This window comes from Lepeophtheirus salmonis, chromosome 4 (assembly GCF_016086655.4).
Source record: "Lepeophtheirus salmonis chromosome 4, UVic_Lsal_1.4, whole genome shotgun sequence".
NCBI lineage: Eukaryota > Metazoa > Arthropoda > Copepoda > Siphonostomatoida > Caligidae > Lepeophtheirus > Lepeophtheirus salmonis.
In genome coordinates, this window is record NC_052134.2 from 45,640,586 (window position 1) to 45,661,152 (window position 20,567).

Genomic DNA, 20,567 nt, shown 5'->3' on the forward strand with positions numbered 1-20,567 from the left:
ATAGGACTTTGTGAAAGTTATAATAATAATTATTATTTTTTAGTTTTTTTGGACAATGAATATAAAAAAAACTGGGATATCTTAAATAAATTTTACTTGATACAAGCAGTGTTGTGAGAAAAGTATCTAACATTTTTGAAGGGGCCATAGGATTTGGATTTATGTGATTCTTAAGTTTGTTTTCAGATAAATTTAATTTCTTTCGTATATCCATTACTAGATGAATAAATTTACAACAAGAAACAAAATTTGAATAACTTTTATGCGTGACGTTTTTAAAAAAACACATTAAAAAATATAATTTTATTCAAATTCTAAATATATATGTTATTTGAAAATGAGCCAGAGATGCGTGTTTCTAAAATATGTCATAACCTTGCCTAGAGGTCATTTTAGGGCTTTTGAATCATTATATTTTCCAAAGGTTTTAGTTTTTACATAGTTAATTTAAAAAATATATAAATCAACTTTCTAAATAATGATCTGTAGTGATATCAGTGTTCATTTCGTCTCGTCTAAATATTATTACGTTGTGAAGTTCAAATATTTTTGATATGCATATATACTCGTACAGTGTTGGATTCGAGTATTCTCGAATTCGAAAAAACTTGACATTATTAAAGCTGACAATTTCCTGAAAATTATTTTGCTCGGCCAAAATATATGTATGTATATATATATTTTTTTTTTTTGAAAATTCGGCTTCATATAAATTCGAAACATCCGAGTAATTATATGTCAAATTTCGAGCACTACTCTTTAAAAGACAGCACAAATTTTTCTTTTTAAAGAAGAGATGATGCAATACAATGGAGAAACCAGATTACATATTATGCGGAAATTCTCAGAAATTTAAATTCAACTGAACTCGAAAATGGTTGCATTTAACACGAATCAATTAAAACATTCATATATTAGTATAAAATATAAATAAATGAATTTTCCATTTGGAATTCATACAAAAATGTTATTTTTAACTCATGTCCGATGACATGACCAGTGACCTCTAGGACCAGTGTTTATTTCGTCTCATCTTTATTTTAACAAGACTTGTGATGTTAAGTAATCCATGCTTAATCAAATGAAACATTTAACAAAAATGTATATCGTCATGCAAAAAAAAACATTCGTTGTCTAGTCATAGCTGACAAAATGAACACTATATAGAAGGAAGGAGCTGTCATGGATCCCTTGCTCAAAAAAAAGAAGAAGTTATTTTATAAAACCCTAAGTAATAAATTTTAAGTATTTTATTATATATATGAGCCTGTACAAGACAAGATATTTGTCTAGTCATCATCTTAGGAAACCCCTTTGTTAACGAATATACTTCCTCTATCCAATTTTGAGGGGATTAACACCGTTCGTGGAGCTCTAATTTAAAACAATAAGAAAATGATTGTGAGATTTGACAGTAGTAAATATTTCGTAACGATATTTTATTTTCTATAACTTTTTTACTTATAAATTGTTGCGATTTATTCAATGACGAGAATTTTTTCAATTTAATAGTTATTCTTGTTTGTTTTACAAAAACTTACCAGAGTATAAACTAGATCCTTGGACTGTGCGTTACCCTATGAAATTAACCTTCTAATATTATTGTTTTGTAATAATAATAGCTTCTCATAGTCATACAATGATTCATTGTAACACTATTATTTCATTTAGAACTTACGGGGATCATTTATTATAATATTACTACCATCATCAGTTAAATGATTATTTTTTAAATTATTGAAAATGTGTGTGTTACGAGATGCTAAGGAAAAATAATTATAGTGAGCATAATCATTCGTAATTTTATAAAAAAATAAATAGACTTACAAATATACTTTAATTTCATCATCCCCAGGAATAATAATAATTCATAATTAATTTAATTTTCTCAAATAAATAAATTAATAATAATAATAAAAAAAAAAGTAGTAGTAGTAGTATACATATTGTGTAATTTAAAAAAAAAATGGGAGAGAGAAGAGCCTACACTTCAAATTCTCTTCACAGGAATACTTCATTCATACGAATTAACTTTTAAAGAAACAAAGAAGGAGAAAAACAAACAAACAAAGTCTTATAAAAATAAGTGATGAATGTGTCGCGAATATTCAGTTTGGCTTGGTTTTGTGGTTCTTTAAGAATAATCAGAGTCAGAGGAATCTTCATCTGAGCATTTCTTTCGTTTTTTTTCTTTTTGTGGTGTTTATGCGATGAGGAAGATGACTGTCTATGTGGTGTTTGATGATGAGAAGAAGATGAATGATGTCTATGTGATCGGTGACTACTACTGCTGTTACTTGAACTGCTGCTTTGTCGATGACGATCTCGACTACTTGAAGAGGAGGTTGAGGAGAGGCGTTGTCCCAAATTAATGGTTATTTTGGGAACAGGGTTAGACTTCTTCTCCTATAAGTAATAAATATATAAAACAGTCAGAACACATTGCAAACATGCCTGATCAGGTCCAGTTTTAGAGAGCACTTGCTCAAATTCTATTCAAATTCAAGTTCTATATTGAAAAAAGCGTTATTCAGAAAAATCAATTTTTTAAACAATGCAAAAAAATTGTTTAAAGAAAAAGAAAATGGCCACGCACATTTCTCATTGCCCTAGTCCCTGCTTACATTAAAAAAGCCCCTATGTCTCAAATCCAACAAATTTTAATTTGATTTTTCGTTGGAGGATTGTTGGGCAAATTATTAAAAAAAAATTCAACATTTTCGATAGAATTGTTTTTGTAAAGCCATATTTTTGACAACAAATTAGTGACAAAAAAAAATTCCAAATTTTTATAACAATTAACAAAATATTTGAGATCAAATTTCAGATAGTGTAACCCAAAACAGTAGTTAGGGGCCTGTATACGACACTTACATTATTATCACTTGACGTAGGGTCATCATTAGAAAAGTTACTATAGGGAACCATTTCACCGGTTTGAGGGTCTAGTACTTTTCGTGACGAATCATTGTTGTTTGATGCGTTGGATCGAGTACTTGAGGATGAACGATGTGACGAAGTAGATGATGAACTCGTTCGTGTTTGTCGATCCGAAGTACCCTGGGAGTTTTGAGCAATAGTTTCTTGTTGATGCGGATAGTCCATAGGGGGTACAAATTCATCATGATCTCTTTTACTTCCTTTAGTAGGAGTAGAAGTGGGTGTTATTGGTTTGTTGTGATTAGAATATCTGGATGTAGAAGTCAATGAATTGTTTGGATTCTTGCTCTCGTCATCTTCTTCATCGTCACGGTCAATACGATTCATTAGATCTTTGAACTAAAAAGGAAATTATATACGTTAGTCTGAGCACATTTTTTAAGGTGATAACAAATTGACAAGTACTTGAAAGTATTTTTTAACTATTTCTTTTTTGTTGTCCTCAGTTAATTCACGATTAACATCTCCTTTGGCAATGATTTCTATAGTGGCTTTTGGATTGAATCGAACATTGGATCTGCGATTAACTTGTCGCTCATTTACTTTGGATATGTCAGTCGGAGAATATTGACTGATTCTTCTGTTTATCACAACAATGAAATAACGATAAATTTATTAATACATCATAATTCAATAAATAACTATAAATTGACATACGATTCAGTTATTCCGTAGAATTCTTTAAGATGATCTTTCAGAACAAGCAACAACATACATCCTTGAGAAGATCGAATACAGTCCAACGAAACACTAGGATCATCTGGTAGCCTTGATAAAACAGAATTAAAATCATCATCTAAATCTTCGTCATATAAATGTTCATATTTTCCAGTCTCTGGATTCATTTTCGTTTCACAATCCGTTGGATACTTCAGTGACTATGTATGGAATGGAATAAAAATCAATGAATATCAAAATGAAACACATCTTCTGTATGTATTTACCTCCTTGAAGGATTGAAGCATGTTGGATCCAATAACGGAGACCATGATTTGAATATGATGTATCACAAAGAGAGGTTCATCAACGACTGTATAAGGAATATATGCCAAGTTATCGGCCAGGTACAAACGCTGCGCTAATGATGTTTCCTAACAATTGAAACGGAGGGAAAATAATTAAATAACTATTAAATATAGTTCATTGAGTTTATTCCTACATTTGAATAGTCGTCAAATTGTTTCAGGAGATTGTTCAAAAGTGCTCTTCGCTGCACTTTGGTCGTTTTCATAATTGAGTACATGAAACCGTGGAGTGCAGTAGGAACCTCTCCTTCTTTTTCTCGAAATCCTCTAACCACTTCTCCATCTTTACGAATGGTCATTTGAAGTTTATGCGATAATTTGATTCCTTGGAACAACTTGGTATAAATGAAGGTGGGATACTTTTTACCAATATCCTGAAGTTCCCTATCTGCCGTATGAGACACAGCGGTAGCAGGATCCGTTGACATACATATGAGGTAGGGTACAATTTGAACTGGATTGACAAGGCCTTGAGCTAAAACTAATCCAATAACTCTCAGAGCAGCTCTTCTGGCTTCTAAAGCAGGATGAATTACAGAGTTTAATATATATTTTAAATAGACTTGAATCACAGTAGAAGCCATTCCTGAAGTTACATCACGCATTTCTTTTAAATTTTCTTTCTTACAATTCTCAAGCCCTAAAAAAGTAGTATAAAAAGACATTTCATATCTCGTAACAAATTAAAACCCTTGAAAAGGGAGCCTTACAATGTTTATCTTGACTAATCATTCGATTTTCTTCTTCGCATAAATAATTTTCAAGATTGTTCAAAATCTAAATGGGTAAATAATAAAATCAATAAGATGCATTTTAAGGTAAATGAATTGAACTTACCACTACTTTATGCTTAGTATCATAAAAATCCTCCTTGAGAATGTCTACATATAGATTTTTAAGCTTTGTCGTCAACATAAAATTAAAATGCCTAACACACAAATTTCCTAACGCTTGTAGAGTAGCAGTTTGAATATCAGTTGATTCGTGCCTCATGAAATAAAACATGGTCTCGAAGACTTCATCCACCGTATCTTTTCCGCCCTGCAAAGAAAACCCATCATTTCAGGAATTAATAATTTTGAATATTTTATAAAAGAAAGAAACAAGGAACTTACCGTTAAACCAGTATAAATATCAGGGTTAGAGAAATCAAAGTGCCTAAGGAATAGGCCAACTGTAAAAAGTCCCCTCAGAAATATGGGCATAGACTTCTTGAGCCGTAGATCTAACGGATCATTCTCATGTGCTCTTCGATAAATGGACATTTTATTGCAGTATTTCACAAAACAATCTCGAATAAGCCCATAGTTTTTTGTCACATTATTTACTATAGAGCCAAGACAAGATACACAAGCGGGAATGTTGTGCTCAATGACTAATTTAACAGAGTCCTCTTCCAATTGGGATAGAAAAACTTCGGACGGATGTTTAATAAGGGGAACAACGAGTTCCATGGTTCGAGCTACATGTACAATAGTTAGGTAATCATTTTTGGTCTTGCATGTGATAGAAAGATAGGGCTGAAGGATTTGAACATGCTCAACAAGAAGAGTTGGTCTTATTTTAGCAAATAAATATAGTGTGTTGAGGCATGCAACAATACGATTAGAAGGGCTTGGACTACCACTAGTATTCAAAGAATCCTCGTTATTTTGACCCTCTTCCATCTGAAGTACACTTTCAATGATACAATCTACGATTTGTTGACAAGCCAAAACTAAATGCTTTGGGGCTTCAACAACTTTCTTTGTTACGTCTTCCTTATCTTGGGGAGGTTTAAAAAGCTATAATAAACATAAAATAAATAAACCATAACACATTTAACATGTACACTAAGCTTACAGTTTGCAAAAGTTGTTCAAACCATTCCAGACCCGTATCCCTGCAAGCCACTACAACATCCGTAATATTCTGAGCTCGAGTGATAAGTAACTTTTCCTCTTCCGGAGTTCTATTTCTTTCTTTGATGGGTTGGAACCACATATTCTGGAATACCTCCATGACAAGTTTACGAATACCTTCCTCGTCGTTTATCCTTCTAATCATTTTTCCACAAATCTCAGGTATCATATTATAATCGGGGAATTGAAGGCAAATATCCTTGAGAATTTTAATTACCCTTTTTCGAACACTTACACCCGTATCCTAATTGAAAAAACAAACAATGATCAGAATATAATAATACAAACGTTTTGAAATATATCTTGGAAATAAGAATAATGACTAAAATCACGCAACTTCGATCATATTTTTCATCAACATGGAATAATAAGAAATATTAGCTTACAAGAATCCTTTGTGAAATCATTGGATAATACTGCTCAATCAAATCTCTTTTATGGAGGATAAACTTTCCAACTAAATCAACTGCTGCCTCTCGCACCATGGTTGAAGAGTCCGTAAAGCTGTAATGTACCCACTTTTGCATATCCGCACGTAGAAGAACATTTGGATCCTCTTGTACAATGAGTGCCATACACTTTAGAGCTCTTGTACGAACTTGTGTGGACTGTTCAAAGAGTACATTAATAATATCCTGAAGATAGCTATCAAAGGAATTGAAAAAAGGCCTTTTGGAACTCAAATATTTGACTATCAAATGTGCAGAAGGGGGATCTATGTGAGTAGATAAAACTTTGGTTTTCTCATTGATTCCGAAGGGTAAAATCTTTTCCACAAGAAAATCCTTTCGCTTTACTTTTTGCCTGTATAATTCAGACTTTTTCGTATCTGTTTCATCCTCCTCAACGGGCTCAGGTTCTGAAACGTCCGATTCTTCGTCTTCGCCACTAGACTCCGAGGATCTTTTCTTTTTCTTCTTTTTAACAGGACTTGGTTTAGGCTTTTTACCCTCGGCATTGATATCCCTGTACCATTGGCATATATAAAAAGTCCTTGCATTCATGATTGCTTGATCATCGTCTCCGCCCTGAACTGCCAAGTAATTCAAGAGTACTCGTCTTAAAAATGATACTCGTATCTCTTCGGGATCCTCATGAACTAATTCGTTGGACATAGAGTCGAGACTTTCTCCACTTGAGTCATCCTTCTCCTCTTCTTTCTTGATGATATTAATGATGGAATCAATTATGTCAACTTTTAATTTACTTTGAACTGCGTCTCTTCGTAGTCTTGCTGCAACTACACCTAAGTAATCCAAAGAGGATAACCTCAGTGACAGTTCTGTGGACCGATTTTTGAACTTATCTCTCAATACATGTCCTAAAAATGAGAGAAGAAGCTCGGCAGCAGGCCACTCTGGTGTGTTCACAGTGGTGAGTAAATCTTGAACAAAGTTTTCAAAAATAGGCCTGTAATCGATTTCCTCATTTTTAGATCCACATTTCATAAGAAACACCGTTAAAAATTGATGAGCCGTTGCCATGGCCATTTCATAACGATTTTCAATGAGTACATCACGGTCCATGGACGAATCAAAGTCATCGTCAATATTACTATTATCACTATTTTTCGCATGATCTGGCACGAGTTTCTTATTTTTCTCGGTAGTGAGTGCAAGTTTTTTTGGGGAGAACAACGACGCACTGAATAAGTTGAAGAACGAGTGCAGTGAGCATTTGAATGTGATTAGAGGAGTTAAGTCTGTAGGATCGAAGATTCCTCTTGGATGAAGGTAATCGAGCTATAGAAGACAAGATGTCATCCAGCATAAGTTTTCTATGCTTTTCATACTTTGAAAAAAGATTTGTGACGAGCTTAAGTGCTGAGAGTTGTAATTGAGGAATTCCTTCAACAAAGAAAGGCGCAACTGCGACTGTACTTATATGAAGGACAGTGGTGTCTGTTAAGAGTTGTATTTTAACAAGGTCTGCCAACATGGTTATCATTTCAAGAACCTTATTATAGAGTCCGAGGATGTTTTTATCTCTAACAACATGAGCACTATTTCGTATCCTCTTCATGGATCCCAGATAAGTATAGTTCTTTTTACTTATTTCTTTATACACTGGATCATAAGATGGGTATATCGTGTTAGAGAGTTGAAAACGAAGGAAAATGGCTAATCTTTCAATCACATCATCAATATAAACACGTTTGTTCATGTTCCTCGATGTAAGGATATGCAAAGCCGTCAAAGAAGCATCTGCAGCCCGATTAACCCGTTCATTGGCAAGCTCTTGCCAAAGAATATCCTCTTCTTCATCCTCTGAAGGTATTGGACACACTCGAGCACCATCACGAATATTGATTTCAAGGATAGTTAAGAGTTTAACTAAACGCTCAGGCGGAACAGAGTCCATTGCTCCAAGGTTTTTGAGTCGAGCGGTTTCGGAGGCAAGATCCTGAAGTTGATACTTTTGAATGAGAATTTCTGGAGGCAATTCCAAGTCATCCTGAAAAAAAAGAAAAAAAAATCAGTCAATCTCAATGAATGTAGATAATTAATTATAGATTAAGAATATTTATGTATGTATATAATCGTAAGTATTACACAATTGTAATTCATTCATAAATATATTTAGTGCCGGTAAAGGCTCGCCGGGAACGTAAAAATGCGTCACTTAAGAAAATACACACAAATTCTTTGCTTTCATCACCCTCTCATTAGTTGAAAGAAGTATTTCAAGGAGGATAGAGCAACAAAGGCGTGCTTGAGTTGTAGAGCATTAGAAAATGCATATAAATATAAATACTTAAATAAAAACCTACCTGGGACGCATCTAAATCCTGGAGATTGATTTCTTCCATATTATCAAATATGAGTTCCACAGTCTTATTGAATCTTTGATAAAGATTTGACTCCATGATTTCGTCAGTGTCTACTTTGATTGAGGTTGGAGCGGTTTCCTCAAAAGTACGAGTCTTTTTCTGAGGTACAAATTTAGATATGCAGAATTTCGTGTCATCAACATCTATCTCTTCCTCAATTTTGGCCTTTTTTAACATGCCCACTAGGTCCTCCACCACCAGCAGCACTACTACTATGCCCCTCTTCAGGAAGGATAAAATCCTCGTCATCATCGTCCACTTTTCGCCGTTTACGTTCCTCTCTAACTCTTCTTTTTTCATCCTCACGATTCTTTTCTGAAGCACGAAAAAATTTGTTCTTTTTCTTACTGCTACCCTTTTCACCATCGTCAGAGTTTGATTCATCACTCGAATCTTCGAGCTTAGGAGCACTTCGTAACCTTTTGGATCTACCACTAGTAGTACTAGAAGTAGTAGTCGTGGTCGCCGTCGCCGTCTTTACTTCAACAGTTTGTTCAGCTTTTTTAAGACTTCCTTTGGCATACTCCTTTAGAGACTTTTGCATTAAAGCCTCGTCCTCCTTGGACATTTTATTAAGCATCACCATGGGCTTCTTTTTGAGCTGTTTCTCATCGTTCATCTTTACAGCACATTTCACATCACTAGAAGAAGAACCAGTACTCTTACTATTTTTGATATTAACGGATTCTGCCTCAACTTTTATTTCCTCTTTAATATCAGATGGTTTTTCTTTAGTATTAGATGGTTTATCTTTAGTTTCAGATTTTTTATTTTTAATATCAATTGTTTTATTTTTAATATCAAATGTTTTATCTTTAGTATCAGGTGTTTTATCTTTAACATCAGATGTTTTATCTTTAACATCAGATGTTTTATCTTTCAGATCAGATGTTTTATCTTTCAGATCAGATGTTTTGTCTTTAATATCAGATGTTTTGCCTTTAATATCAGATGTTTTGTCTTTAATATCAGATGTTTTATTCTCTACAGCATCTTTGCTAACAATGGGCTCTATAGGAGGAGGAGGGGCTAATGGAAGTTCTTGAACAGAAGACGTAGAAGAAGTATTTCCATTGTTAGCCTCTGACTGTAAGAAAGCCGGTATTAGAGGAGGTGTAGGAGACCGCGCCGGCTGATGCATTGGTAGGACGGGCTGCTGCTGTTCAGAAATGTTTGGTTGAAGCTGTTCATCCTTAGGCTGTTCTACAACAGATTCTACCGAGGGTGGTGGTACTGGGTCATTGTTTGCAGTGCCATTATTCAAACAGTTTTCTACCGAAGCAGTTCTTTGGTCATTGACTCCGAAAAGAGATGGATTCTTTTGAAATAGTGCATGTTGGAGGGGATTTTCTGGAGTCGCCTGATCACATTTACTCTTTAATTCTAAATATTCGGTGGATGTGTTGCTTAGAGCTGCATTTAATTGATTCACTAGAGCTTCGTTAGGATTAGCAAGTAAATGCAAAGCATGTTCCGCGACTGCTGAATTGTACAGTAATTCTGATCCAGAAGTGTGAGCTCCTCCAGAGGATGATGGACCAGGAATAGGGAGCTCAGTCAGAACTGAAAAATAAAAATAAAATTGGAATCAATAAATAGAAAATACAAATGGCACACAGTTAATACTAGATAAAATAGCACAGTCATAGAAGACTATAATAGCTTATTGATCATTTACCTAGTGTTATTTATGTTGAAAGTATGATATTGATTGGATATTTTTTATTGTAATGTTTTTTTTTTTTAAAGTACCATAAATTATAAAACAGTAGACAAAGTTAAGGAGTCGTCCAAGCAGTACACAAAGAGAATGAGTGTGCAATTGCTTAAGCTATTATTATAAGATTCTACAAACGACCCCTTATTATGCTTCACAAGGAAGATATACATATAGAACTGATGAAATAAACAACAACAGCTGACTGTCAAAATGAAAACGTACGCATTATTTTACTACGAATCCTTCTGATTGGCTATAGTAAAATGACGTCATTAACGTAAACAAGCGTTATAACTTAGTTCCAAGTTTCTCCACATGGATAGCGCCCTCGTCACATTTCCCTTTTTAACTTCTCCGCGCTCTTAAAAAAATAAAAGAAGAGCCGGTATGTAAAATCGTCCGATAATATTGACGGCGTCACTTGAAAGGGAAAAAATTTACAAATGTCAAAACGTACAAAATATCTCTTAATTTTTTTTTTCCCTCCATATTTTTGTGTTCTTCTTTTTAGAGTGTTAGTAGTGTAGGAAGGAATGCTGGGCTGGAGGGGTCAAAGAACCTTAACAAATCTGTATGTTAAGGAATTATGAATGACAAATAATAATGGTCTGATGTATTAGTGTATTTGTACTATTAACGTATTATTAATTATGTTACAAATTATTATGTAATTAGGATCCTTATCAAGTATCAGGTGAGGAACAAGAGCTCAAACTCCTCTGTTTTTCTTCCTCTTCTATTCTACTTTGATTCAAGTCAATCAAGCTCCAAGTTCTACCATTTGTAAGCTGTAACTCCAAATCATGAAACTCTCTGAGAGATTCTCTATGCCCAACACTGATGATGGTTGCATCCGAGAAAGTTTGATCCAATTTTTCGTAGATGACTCCCTCCGCATACGTGGGAAGAGAAGAGGTGGCTTCGTCCAAAATGATCAAATCAGGAGCATGATAAAATATCCGAATAAAGCAGATCCTTTGCATCTCTCCTGGAGAAAGGATGTCAACCCAATGACTTCGATCCGCTCTAAGTGAATACCTCTCCAGTAAATGATTCAATTCAAGAGCAATTAGTTGTTCAATGAACCAGGAATCATCGAGGGTTGGATCTCTCTCTGAGGGATAAATCATATTTTCAATAAGGGATCCGTCAGTAAAGATTGGGTTTTGTGGAAGATAATACACTTTTTTGGCATTCACAACAGTTCTTCCGATTCGAGCCTTCCAAAGACCACGGATATGTCTAAGAATGGAAGTTTTTCCAGATGAACTAGAACCTGTGATTAAGAGTCTTTGTCCTTTCAATATTTTGAGATCCAGGTTTTCAATGAGAATACGATCTGAGAAGGGAGGTGTAAGAGTCACATTATTGATCAAAACAACTTCTTCCTCCCTCCTCTGGATTGGAGAACATGGGTTCTATATTCTAAACAATCCTGATAGGAAGACTCTTCTGGTTCCTCGTCCATCACCTCGAGAAGCTCAACGATTCGATGCGTCACTCCAGACATGTTGGCAACTTTAGTAGCCAAATCAATCAGTTGAGTAAAATTATAGACCAAAGTCATACAAACAAAGGAATTCTGGGATATTTGCTTCCCAAGTGTAGCCTTGTCCATATAGTCATAGTATCCCATAAATATGGGGACAGCGATGATGAGATAGCTCAGAATAGCACCCATGTAATTGAATAAATTCGTAGACAAATCCAAGAACGCCTCTCGATTATAGAGACTCTGTTGAGCCACAACTAACTTCTTTAGTTTATCATTTGTACTTTTATACTCCCGCTTTGAAGCCGACATGATTGCCATTTCCTCAGAGTGGTCTCGAACAAAGACGTGTTTGTAGCGAAAGTCTCCTTCTCTCCGTTCCAGATTAAATACTTTCTTAGAGAGTGGCGACATGAGCAATATATTGATGAAAGTTCCCAATAGAAAGAAAACATAAACACCCACGGGCCCAGTCCAACCCGCTCTTGTGTAAGCATCCCATGAATAATAAGCAATGACGAATGGAGACGTGATGAGACGTGACATCATGTCACCATAGGCACGGCAGAAAATATCAATATCCGCCGTCATTCTTTGATCCGGATTATCAATATGCAGCTCACGTAGGATGACGTTGATACGATAAAATTCATTTTCATTGAAATATGATCCATGAAGACGACGGGTGAGGATGGCCCGGAAAAAGAGTGAGAGTATGTTGGAAACGTACATTCGAAATGTCATGGCTACGGCAATTCCCATTATAAATCCCATACTTATCAAAACCTGCATTTGAAATCCCTTCATATCCTTATTGAGAAGTACTTCATAGAAGTTTCCAGCAATCAATCCAGTGTTGTAGGCCAGGAATTGCTCTAGTCCACAGACTGCAATGAGCAGGATAAATATAAGAACGGACGTCCATTTGGAGAAGATAATTTTATGTATAGTGAATATCCTTTTGATAAACTCCCAATTCACTTTATAATTGCGAGTCAGAGCAGGGAAATGACTATTGTTTAAATTCGAAATCATAGTGATGAATCTATCTGATTGTCCTTTTTTCAATTGAGTGCTGCTAATTAGACAATAAGGATGGGAATCATTATCAAATAACTTTCACAGTTATCACATTGGCAAATGCAAAGCTGTGGTTGACTCTTATCTCTTTTTAAATATGGCTATAAATTGTTCATTATTAGCTCAGTTACTCAATTCTCTTTAAAAACACCATAGATGATCAACAGAAGAAGAAGAAAAAAAAAAAAAAAGAAGCGCCAAGTACCACAAAACTAATTTCTTATCACATATTTATCAGATGTTTCCTCTATCATTTTTTTACACATAAGAAATTCAATAAATATCATGTTACAATTACACTCCTTCTATGAACTGATTCATTCATGTACTAAGACCTTGATCTCCACACAAAAACAAATTCCATAAATGTTAAGTCACTTAATTCCTCTCATGCGGTTTCAAATATCCCTGATGTTTGAGATTTTTTTGAGACTTATGAACTTGATTTGATTAATTTACGAGGGCAACAAAGTTCAATATGCGTGCGTTCTAATATCTTTGATGCATATGCATTTGCTACTTTGAATTTTAAAATGCATTATTGATACTCTTAAGTAAGATGAATAGGTTTTTATTTCCTAACAATGATAGAATTCCCAAATGCAACTGCTACATAGACTCTCAAAAGTTACAATGAACGTGTAAGTCAATTTAGTTTTTTTTAATGAAGGGTTTTTATTTGTTGTCTTTAGGATCAAGAAAATTTTCTCAGATCAAGACCATGAGGATGAATTCTTATGAAGACCAGAGCTTATCCATATGCCAAAGGTTCGGAAAAGAAAAAAAAGACCAGACTGATTGAAGTTGGTGGATCTTTTCTGAAAATTCGGGATTTCGAATATGTTGATAGATCAATCAACATATCATATAACCTAAATGTATCTCAAACGAACATTTTAAATTGCCTTCATGTAGACATTAATCTCTTAAAACAATCCTCAAGATAGATACCAATAATTATTTCACAAAAAAACAAAAACAATAATAAGAGAATAATGATATGATCAAATAGAGGTATCTAAAAACTATAGCCAAACTATGATAAGGTCAAGCAAGACTCAAGCTGACTTTTTATGGTCTTGTTCCCCTAAGTAGTAATTGGGTGGGAGTAATAAAGAGTCGTAAAGCAAAATGCCTCTGATGAAGACTTGAAAATCGCTGGAACAAGGTTCGCAAAAGAGGGGATGGTTCTATTGAAAATCATATTTATACTTAATGTACATATGCAGCAGCGTCCACAAGGGGAGGGTTAAACACACCCAATCAAGGATTTTTTTATTCTTACTAGAAAATGTAATATTTGAAATTTAATTAATTTTTTATCTATAAAAAAAAATCAGTTTTTTCTGAGTAGCTTAGGTTTTTTGAAATTTTTTCCTCAAAATTTTTTTTTTTTGAGAATAGCTATGAATTTTCAAAACAAAATCCAAAAAATGTAATATTCGAAATTTAATTTTAGAATTTTTTTTCTAATAAATTGCAGTCTTTTCTGAGCAGCTCTGGATTTTTAAAATGTTTCTCCGAAAAATTTAATATATGAAGTTTTCCCCCCAAAAATTCTATATTTATAATATAATTTTAGAAACTGTGAACGGATTTTGAAACTTTTTTCCAAAAATTGTAATTTTTGAAAAACCAAGTTTCCCCAAAATATAATCCTGCAGACGTCCCTGATATCTAAATTAATTATTCATCGACGCATATTGAACTATGTTACCCTCGTGTATATGGTTATGTTCGAGTCGATTTCTATAATCATTTTTGCCCCTGTATTATAAAATGAATTTTTAAATGTATCTTCTACAACAATATTGTAATATAATATCACATAGTCACATTAAATGGAGATGCACAGGAAGGAAGACAAATAATATTGAATAATAAGTCCTATTTATAGAATAATTTATGATTTTTATAGGATTCAAATAAGTGACTTTTTTAATTCTCTAATGAGAAACCGTCCACAGGGAAATTCCTCTCCTCTTATAGAGGGAGAAATAGTTAAAACTCAAACAATGGGTTCCTACAACATATACAAGTCTTGTGACAATTGTTTCAGTCAATTGCTACACATATATCTACCCTCTGTTGACAGTTACTCACCAAAGTTTTGGATGCACAGCTGTTACAAAACAGTCCTTGAGTGAGTTGATGAGAGGTTGTTTTTTGTTGTTGTGAAAATGGTCGAAATCGAGTATGGCTCTATTGACCCAGTTTAGAGGCAATAAATTCGAATTTCGGTGCCGATTAATCACTGAAGATGAAACTTTTATATGCCCGAAACAAAAATACATTCCAAATAGTGGACAGCAAATAATTTCGTTAATTGAAAAGGTATCACTTTCGAGCAAATTATTTTGCATAGAAAAACACCAAGTACTATTTGAACGGGTTACAGAGATGGGAGCATCGTCGGAAGAAGTTTGTAGAGTTACAGGGGGACTATGTTGAATAATAATTTAAGACAAACTCAGAAAAAATGAACCAACTATTCAGACCCCTCTTCGTTTATATATAACTTCCAAAATAGAAACTTAAATGTCATTTGTTAATTTTTAAATCTTACCACTAGAGTGGAGGAATTTTGTTTTATAGTGGATAGGAGATGATTGTATGTAGATAATACTTTTGTATTGATTTGTAATGATTCTTTTTGAAAAAATAACAACAATCACTAGGTCAATATTTTGTAGGGGTTTTCTATATATAGAGAAGGAAAACACAGAGTGGTGTTATTCTATTGACAGTTCGATATAATAGGGTAACCGTAGATGTATGTCCCATAAATTAAGCTAACAAAAGAGGTAATGAATACAAATTGTATCTGCAGAATGTTTGGAGACTTTCAATGTCACGAACTAACATGGATGGATATTTAAACATGTAAATGGTGGATCTTATTTTATTAAAACGGGTCATGAAATAAAATATCGAACTGTAGCAACACCCGGACAGATTAAGTCCAGAATAAAGGTGGTATTACTGTATAGTATACCAACATAATCGGTGTTAATATTATTTGAAAACAAATGTCATTCCATCAACATCCCCTTTTGTCAGGTAAAGTCAATAAGTCAGTCATATGGACACATTTTCTCCTCTTTGCTTTAATTATTTCCTCCAAAGAAGTTGAATGGAGGCTATGTAATCACCTCAGACTGTTTCGTCTGTCTGTAAGCAGGATTACGAAAAAGTTACAAAGCGACTTTAGTAAAATCATGGTCGATGGGCAGTATTATATAGATCCAATGTTGAAAGGAACTTTTCCCTCTGCAATGTGCAGAAAAGCAATTAGTAGTCCACCAACTCCGCGCAAAAATGTTGAGAAACATGTCGATGGCAATTGTTCAGAAAGAAAATGTTTAAACTGGCCCCAAATGTATTGAAAGCAGTTCTTTCACCTTCCGGGATCGAGATGTATAGCCAGCCAATTCACATGACCGAATAAAAATTCGTAGTCCATCCTGCAGAACATACTTGATGAAATGAACGACAAATTTCACTATAATGTGAAGCAATTATATGATGCTTGCGAAAGACTGCAAAGTTTGATTCTTAGCATCCTCAATCGTCTCAAAGACACCAAACCAATCATTGAAAGTAACAAAAACCAATTAGCTATTATATTATAATTGTTTTTCTAGTGAGATACAATACATGAGCCACTCTTTTTATAATATGTGCATAATAATGATATATCGAATACTAGCATTTGCATCTGCAAACTATCCACGTTGTAGATATAGCCACAAACAAATATGCAAACCTAGATATCGTCATATGCAAATTTTAAATGCGCATTTTTCTTTACGGATCTAGACCGATATATAGACCCGGACTACGCTCTGAATCAGTGAACCGATATTTAAATCAAAGGCACCTTTTTTTATGGGACCGATAAAGACATATTTTTAATGTAGATGGGTCCAGACCGAACTCGGAGCGATTAGCTCGGTCGTACAAAAATTGTAGAGATATTAGTCCGTTCTCGCATTTTCAGACCAAAACCCTAACAAATATTTAAATCCATTACATTACACATTCAATACATCACTAGTTCCTAAATGGCTATTTCTCTTTTCAAACTAATTGAACATAATCTTGCATATAATTATAGTAACATTCTTATGAACAAGTTTGCTCATTATGAAGACAAAAAAATTAAAATAATGATAGAGAGTAAATAAAAATTTGATTCGGCAGATTTGTGCATATTATGAACTAGTATTGAGACTCCGTATAATATGGATTTTTTTTCTTTACAGTTCGGTCTTAAGTGATTTCCATCCTTTCAAAGACTGGTCAGGATTTTGAGACCGTAACTCAACATTTATGTACATGTTCATAACTGATACTTATATTATGATACACTCCCACGGTTTGTTTGTTTTTAAAGCCAACAAACTTGATAGACACGTTGACGGTAATGCAATATCAATGTACAAGGTGCGCAAGCAGCTATCTGCCGCGAAAAGGATTTTTTCAAACACAATTTTCTCTCCAACCAGTTCTCAGATTTAAGAAATAAAATCAGATTCTAAAAGCCTAATGGATTCCGATTTATTTTACTCAATAAAATCACCTACATCCTCAAGAACAGTCTCTATATGAGGCAAAAGCGCGAGCAGGCCTTCACTATTTGGTCCCTTGGCAAATCTTGGAATTCCTTCTTGATCCAACTCATGAGTTCGTCTTTGCTGTTGCAGGGGGTTCGGCTTGTTTGTTGTTTTTAAACTTGTATCTGAACGTCTCACCGAGTCCCAGAGTTCGACCAGCTGTTATATTGACATCGCGGCAGGGATTCCGAGGAGGGCTTGTGCCTTTTCCAAATATTTAGGACAACGAGATTGTCAATTGATTCCATTTGTTTCTAACTTGTGCAATTTTGAACAAGCTATCTAACAAAGAAAAATCTTCAGCCTAACTTCCTGCATTTCCCAAGTGGGTGTGTGTGTCAAAGTGGAGTTATAAATAGTTATCCTAGCCTGTATGTAGATTTGGCTTAGACTGTAACTTTTTTTTAGTTAATATTTTTGTTTCTTTACACAAAGACCTATTCAACTGGAGACAAGTAAGTAAATGTTTTTATCAAAGTTTGAGCCCTCTCAGGGATTTCGGGGTAAAAATTGGGTATTTATAAGCACCTTATACCCCTCCAGACATAAAGCACCTTGTTTTTAATCATTTAAGATGTGCTCAGTGATATGGAGTGTCCTGTTTTATCAATGACAATGTTACTCCTTTTTATTCAACAACTATTACTTTAACTACGGTTAAATTTCGCTATGTTATGACTAATTTTGATCCCAAAATCCCATTTTTTCTGAATTAATATGGCCAGCATCAAGCCAAAAATGCATTAAGAGCCCTCAAACTTGGCCTAAGTCATTTTTTATTTATTGCACCAACAAAAAAGAAGGAGGAATATGGGCCCGAAAACAGGACAGTCTACTAATGTACATAGATTTTAGAGTTAGTACTTACTCATGGGGATAAGATTTAAATCGTTCGTTCTTCATTATATCAAAATTTGTATCTTGAAGGTGATCTCCTCTAATAAAGTATATAATACGTTAATATATGTAGATTATTCCGGTTTTGATGGATATCATCATGGTCGGAATGTTTATGGAAGTATATACATAGATAGAATTATAAAACATGACTATTTCATTGCATGAAGGCCTTTTGTATATATATAATTAACAAACAAGTTATCAGGAAACATGTGCACAGATTTATTAGACATAATTTGCATAGCTCGTCACAATATTAATTTATTGACGAATTTTAGCAACTATAATTACATATTTTGAATCATATAGAAAAGTAAGGTTAGGTTCTAGACTAGACTAGCGTTTCTCAAAGTGGGCACAATCTCTCTTTCCTCTGAAGAGAGCACCATTTTCGCCTCCAGTGATCTATCCGGTAAATTATTTTTTTAATTCAAATAATTCATTCATATTTATATATATATATAAAGTCATTGCAGTGGCGCCAATCCCATTGGACCCACATTATTGGATTTTTTATAGTTATCACTATTATTGTGTCAGTCATTATTTATTCGGCTCAGTCCATTCTTAGGACCGGTCCTTCGAACTGTCAGTAATAGAACTGATTTAAAAAAGAAACAAGAAATAAAGTTGAGTGACTTTATCAAGGACTGAACTTTATAAGTTTTTAGGACTGATATTGAGGATTGAACCCGACAGGATGGGACATCAGTCTTTATTCCAAAATAAGGACTGTCATAATACTCGTTATCACATTTAAAAAAATCCTGTTGTCTAAAATTTTTTTATTTAATTTCCTAATTTTCCAGGAGAAAAAAACAAACAAAAAACAATTCATTTCCAAATGAACTCGATTCCATGAGTTAAAACATTAGAACTCCAAAATTTTGACTCTAATCGAACTTTTGAAAGATTTACTTTTCAGTTGTCATGAAAAAGTATGTCAAATAGAATCATCCATTAGGGATGTGAAAACTGTCGAAATCCTCGTGAGCATACATTTTACAAATCATTGATCAAAATAAATGTTGATTTCTTATTTATGACCTACTAGTAATTCAAACTTATTCCTTCATCGAAAAAGTGGTGAAACAACGTATGTGTTTTTTTTTTAAACATTACAAATCTAATTTTAGAGGTACTATACAGGTGTGTGCGTCTAAAACTGAAATCTCCTTTAAATTTTACGGCTTGAGGGCTTGAGAAGGGGTTCTCTTGTAGACGTAAAGGCCAAGATCTTTCTTAACTAGACGGTCCATGGCCCTTCTGCTGACGTTGAACTCCCTGGAGAGGTCACTGACGGTGACCTTGACTCTCTTGTCCTCGACAGACTTTTTCACGGCAGCAACCATTTCGTCCGACCTCCGAGGCCTTGACTTATATCTTGTGGTCAGCTCAGGAGTCAATTTGGCTACCACGCTGTAAACGGTGGTGCGGCTGCATTTCAGAAACTTGGGAATTTCAATAAGAGTTTTTCCCCGTGCGGAAAGTTCCAAAATTGCGACTCGACGTCTCTCCATATTATCAGCTGTTGTTTCACTGTTGCAATTTAGATTTTGCTGGAGTTTTGTTTATAACTAGTCAAGACCCTTGCCTCGAAGTATAAACCAGCTTCAACTCAATAAAATCACGAATATGTACATTGCGTAAAATTTAAAGGAGTTTTCAGTTTTAGACGCGCACACCTGTATATTGAGAAAATAATTCATTTTGTATCAACAGTCAAACCCGTATTAAGCAACCGGATAAGGAAAACAGAAAAAACGACCCCTTAGGACAGGATACCTCTTAATCGAGGTTTCTCATTTTCTGACAATTTAAGATTATATTTGAAATATTTGAAACCTATATATGACCAAATAATACGGTGATATATATAAAACGGATGACCGTAGTATCAATTTTGACTGTATATACTTCAGTAAAAACAATCAGTTAGTTACTTTGATGGAATAAATAAAAAAATCTCAATGTCTAACAAAAATTCAAAAATCTTCACTTTTGGCGGAAATTTAAAAACAATAATATTTTGTACTAAAAAAAAGGACCAAGGATTCATTTTT

General features: G+C 34.1%; 2 protein-coding genes across 2 annotated transcripts; both read right to left on the bottom strand.

Annotated features, from left to right (window-relative positions):
- Positions 1–1,422: 1,422 nt before the first annotated feature.
- Nipped-B (Nipped-B cohesin loading factor) lies at positions 1,423–8,939 on the bottom strand. Its single transcript, XM_071887990.1, is given in 13 exon segments — positions 1,423–2,406; positions 2,875–3,279; positions 3,346–3,520; positions 3,598–3,818; positions 3,885–4,031; positions 4,100–4,605; positions 4,676–4,742; positions 4,803–5,006; positions 5,081–5,749; positions 5,808–6,110; positions 6,253–7,446; positions 7,448–8,320; positions 8,637–8,939. Coding segments are annotated over 13 exon segments (5,373 nt in total). The 5' UTR covers positions 8,874–8,939; the 3' UTR covers positions 1,423–2,034.
- A 2,078-nt stretch (positions 8,940–11,017) lies between these two features.
- On the bottom strand, positions 11,018–13,090 carry LOC121116060 (lysosomal cobalamin transporter ABCD4). Its single transcript, XM_040710275.2, is given in 2 exon segments — positions 11,018–11,801; positions 11,804–13,090. Coding segments are annotated over 2 exon segments (1,842 nt in total). The 5' UTR covers positions 12,944–13,090; the 3' UTR covers positions 11,018–11,099.
- Between the last annotated feature and the right edge of the window lie 7,477 nt (positions 13,091–20,567).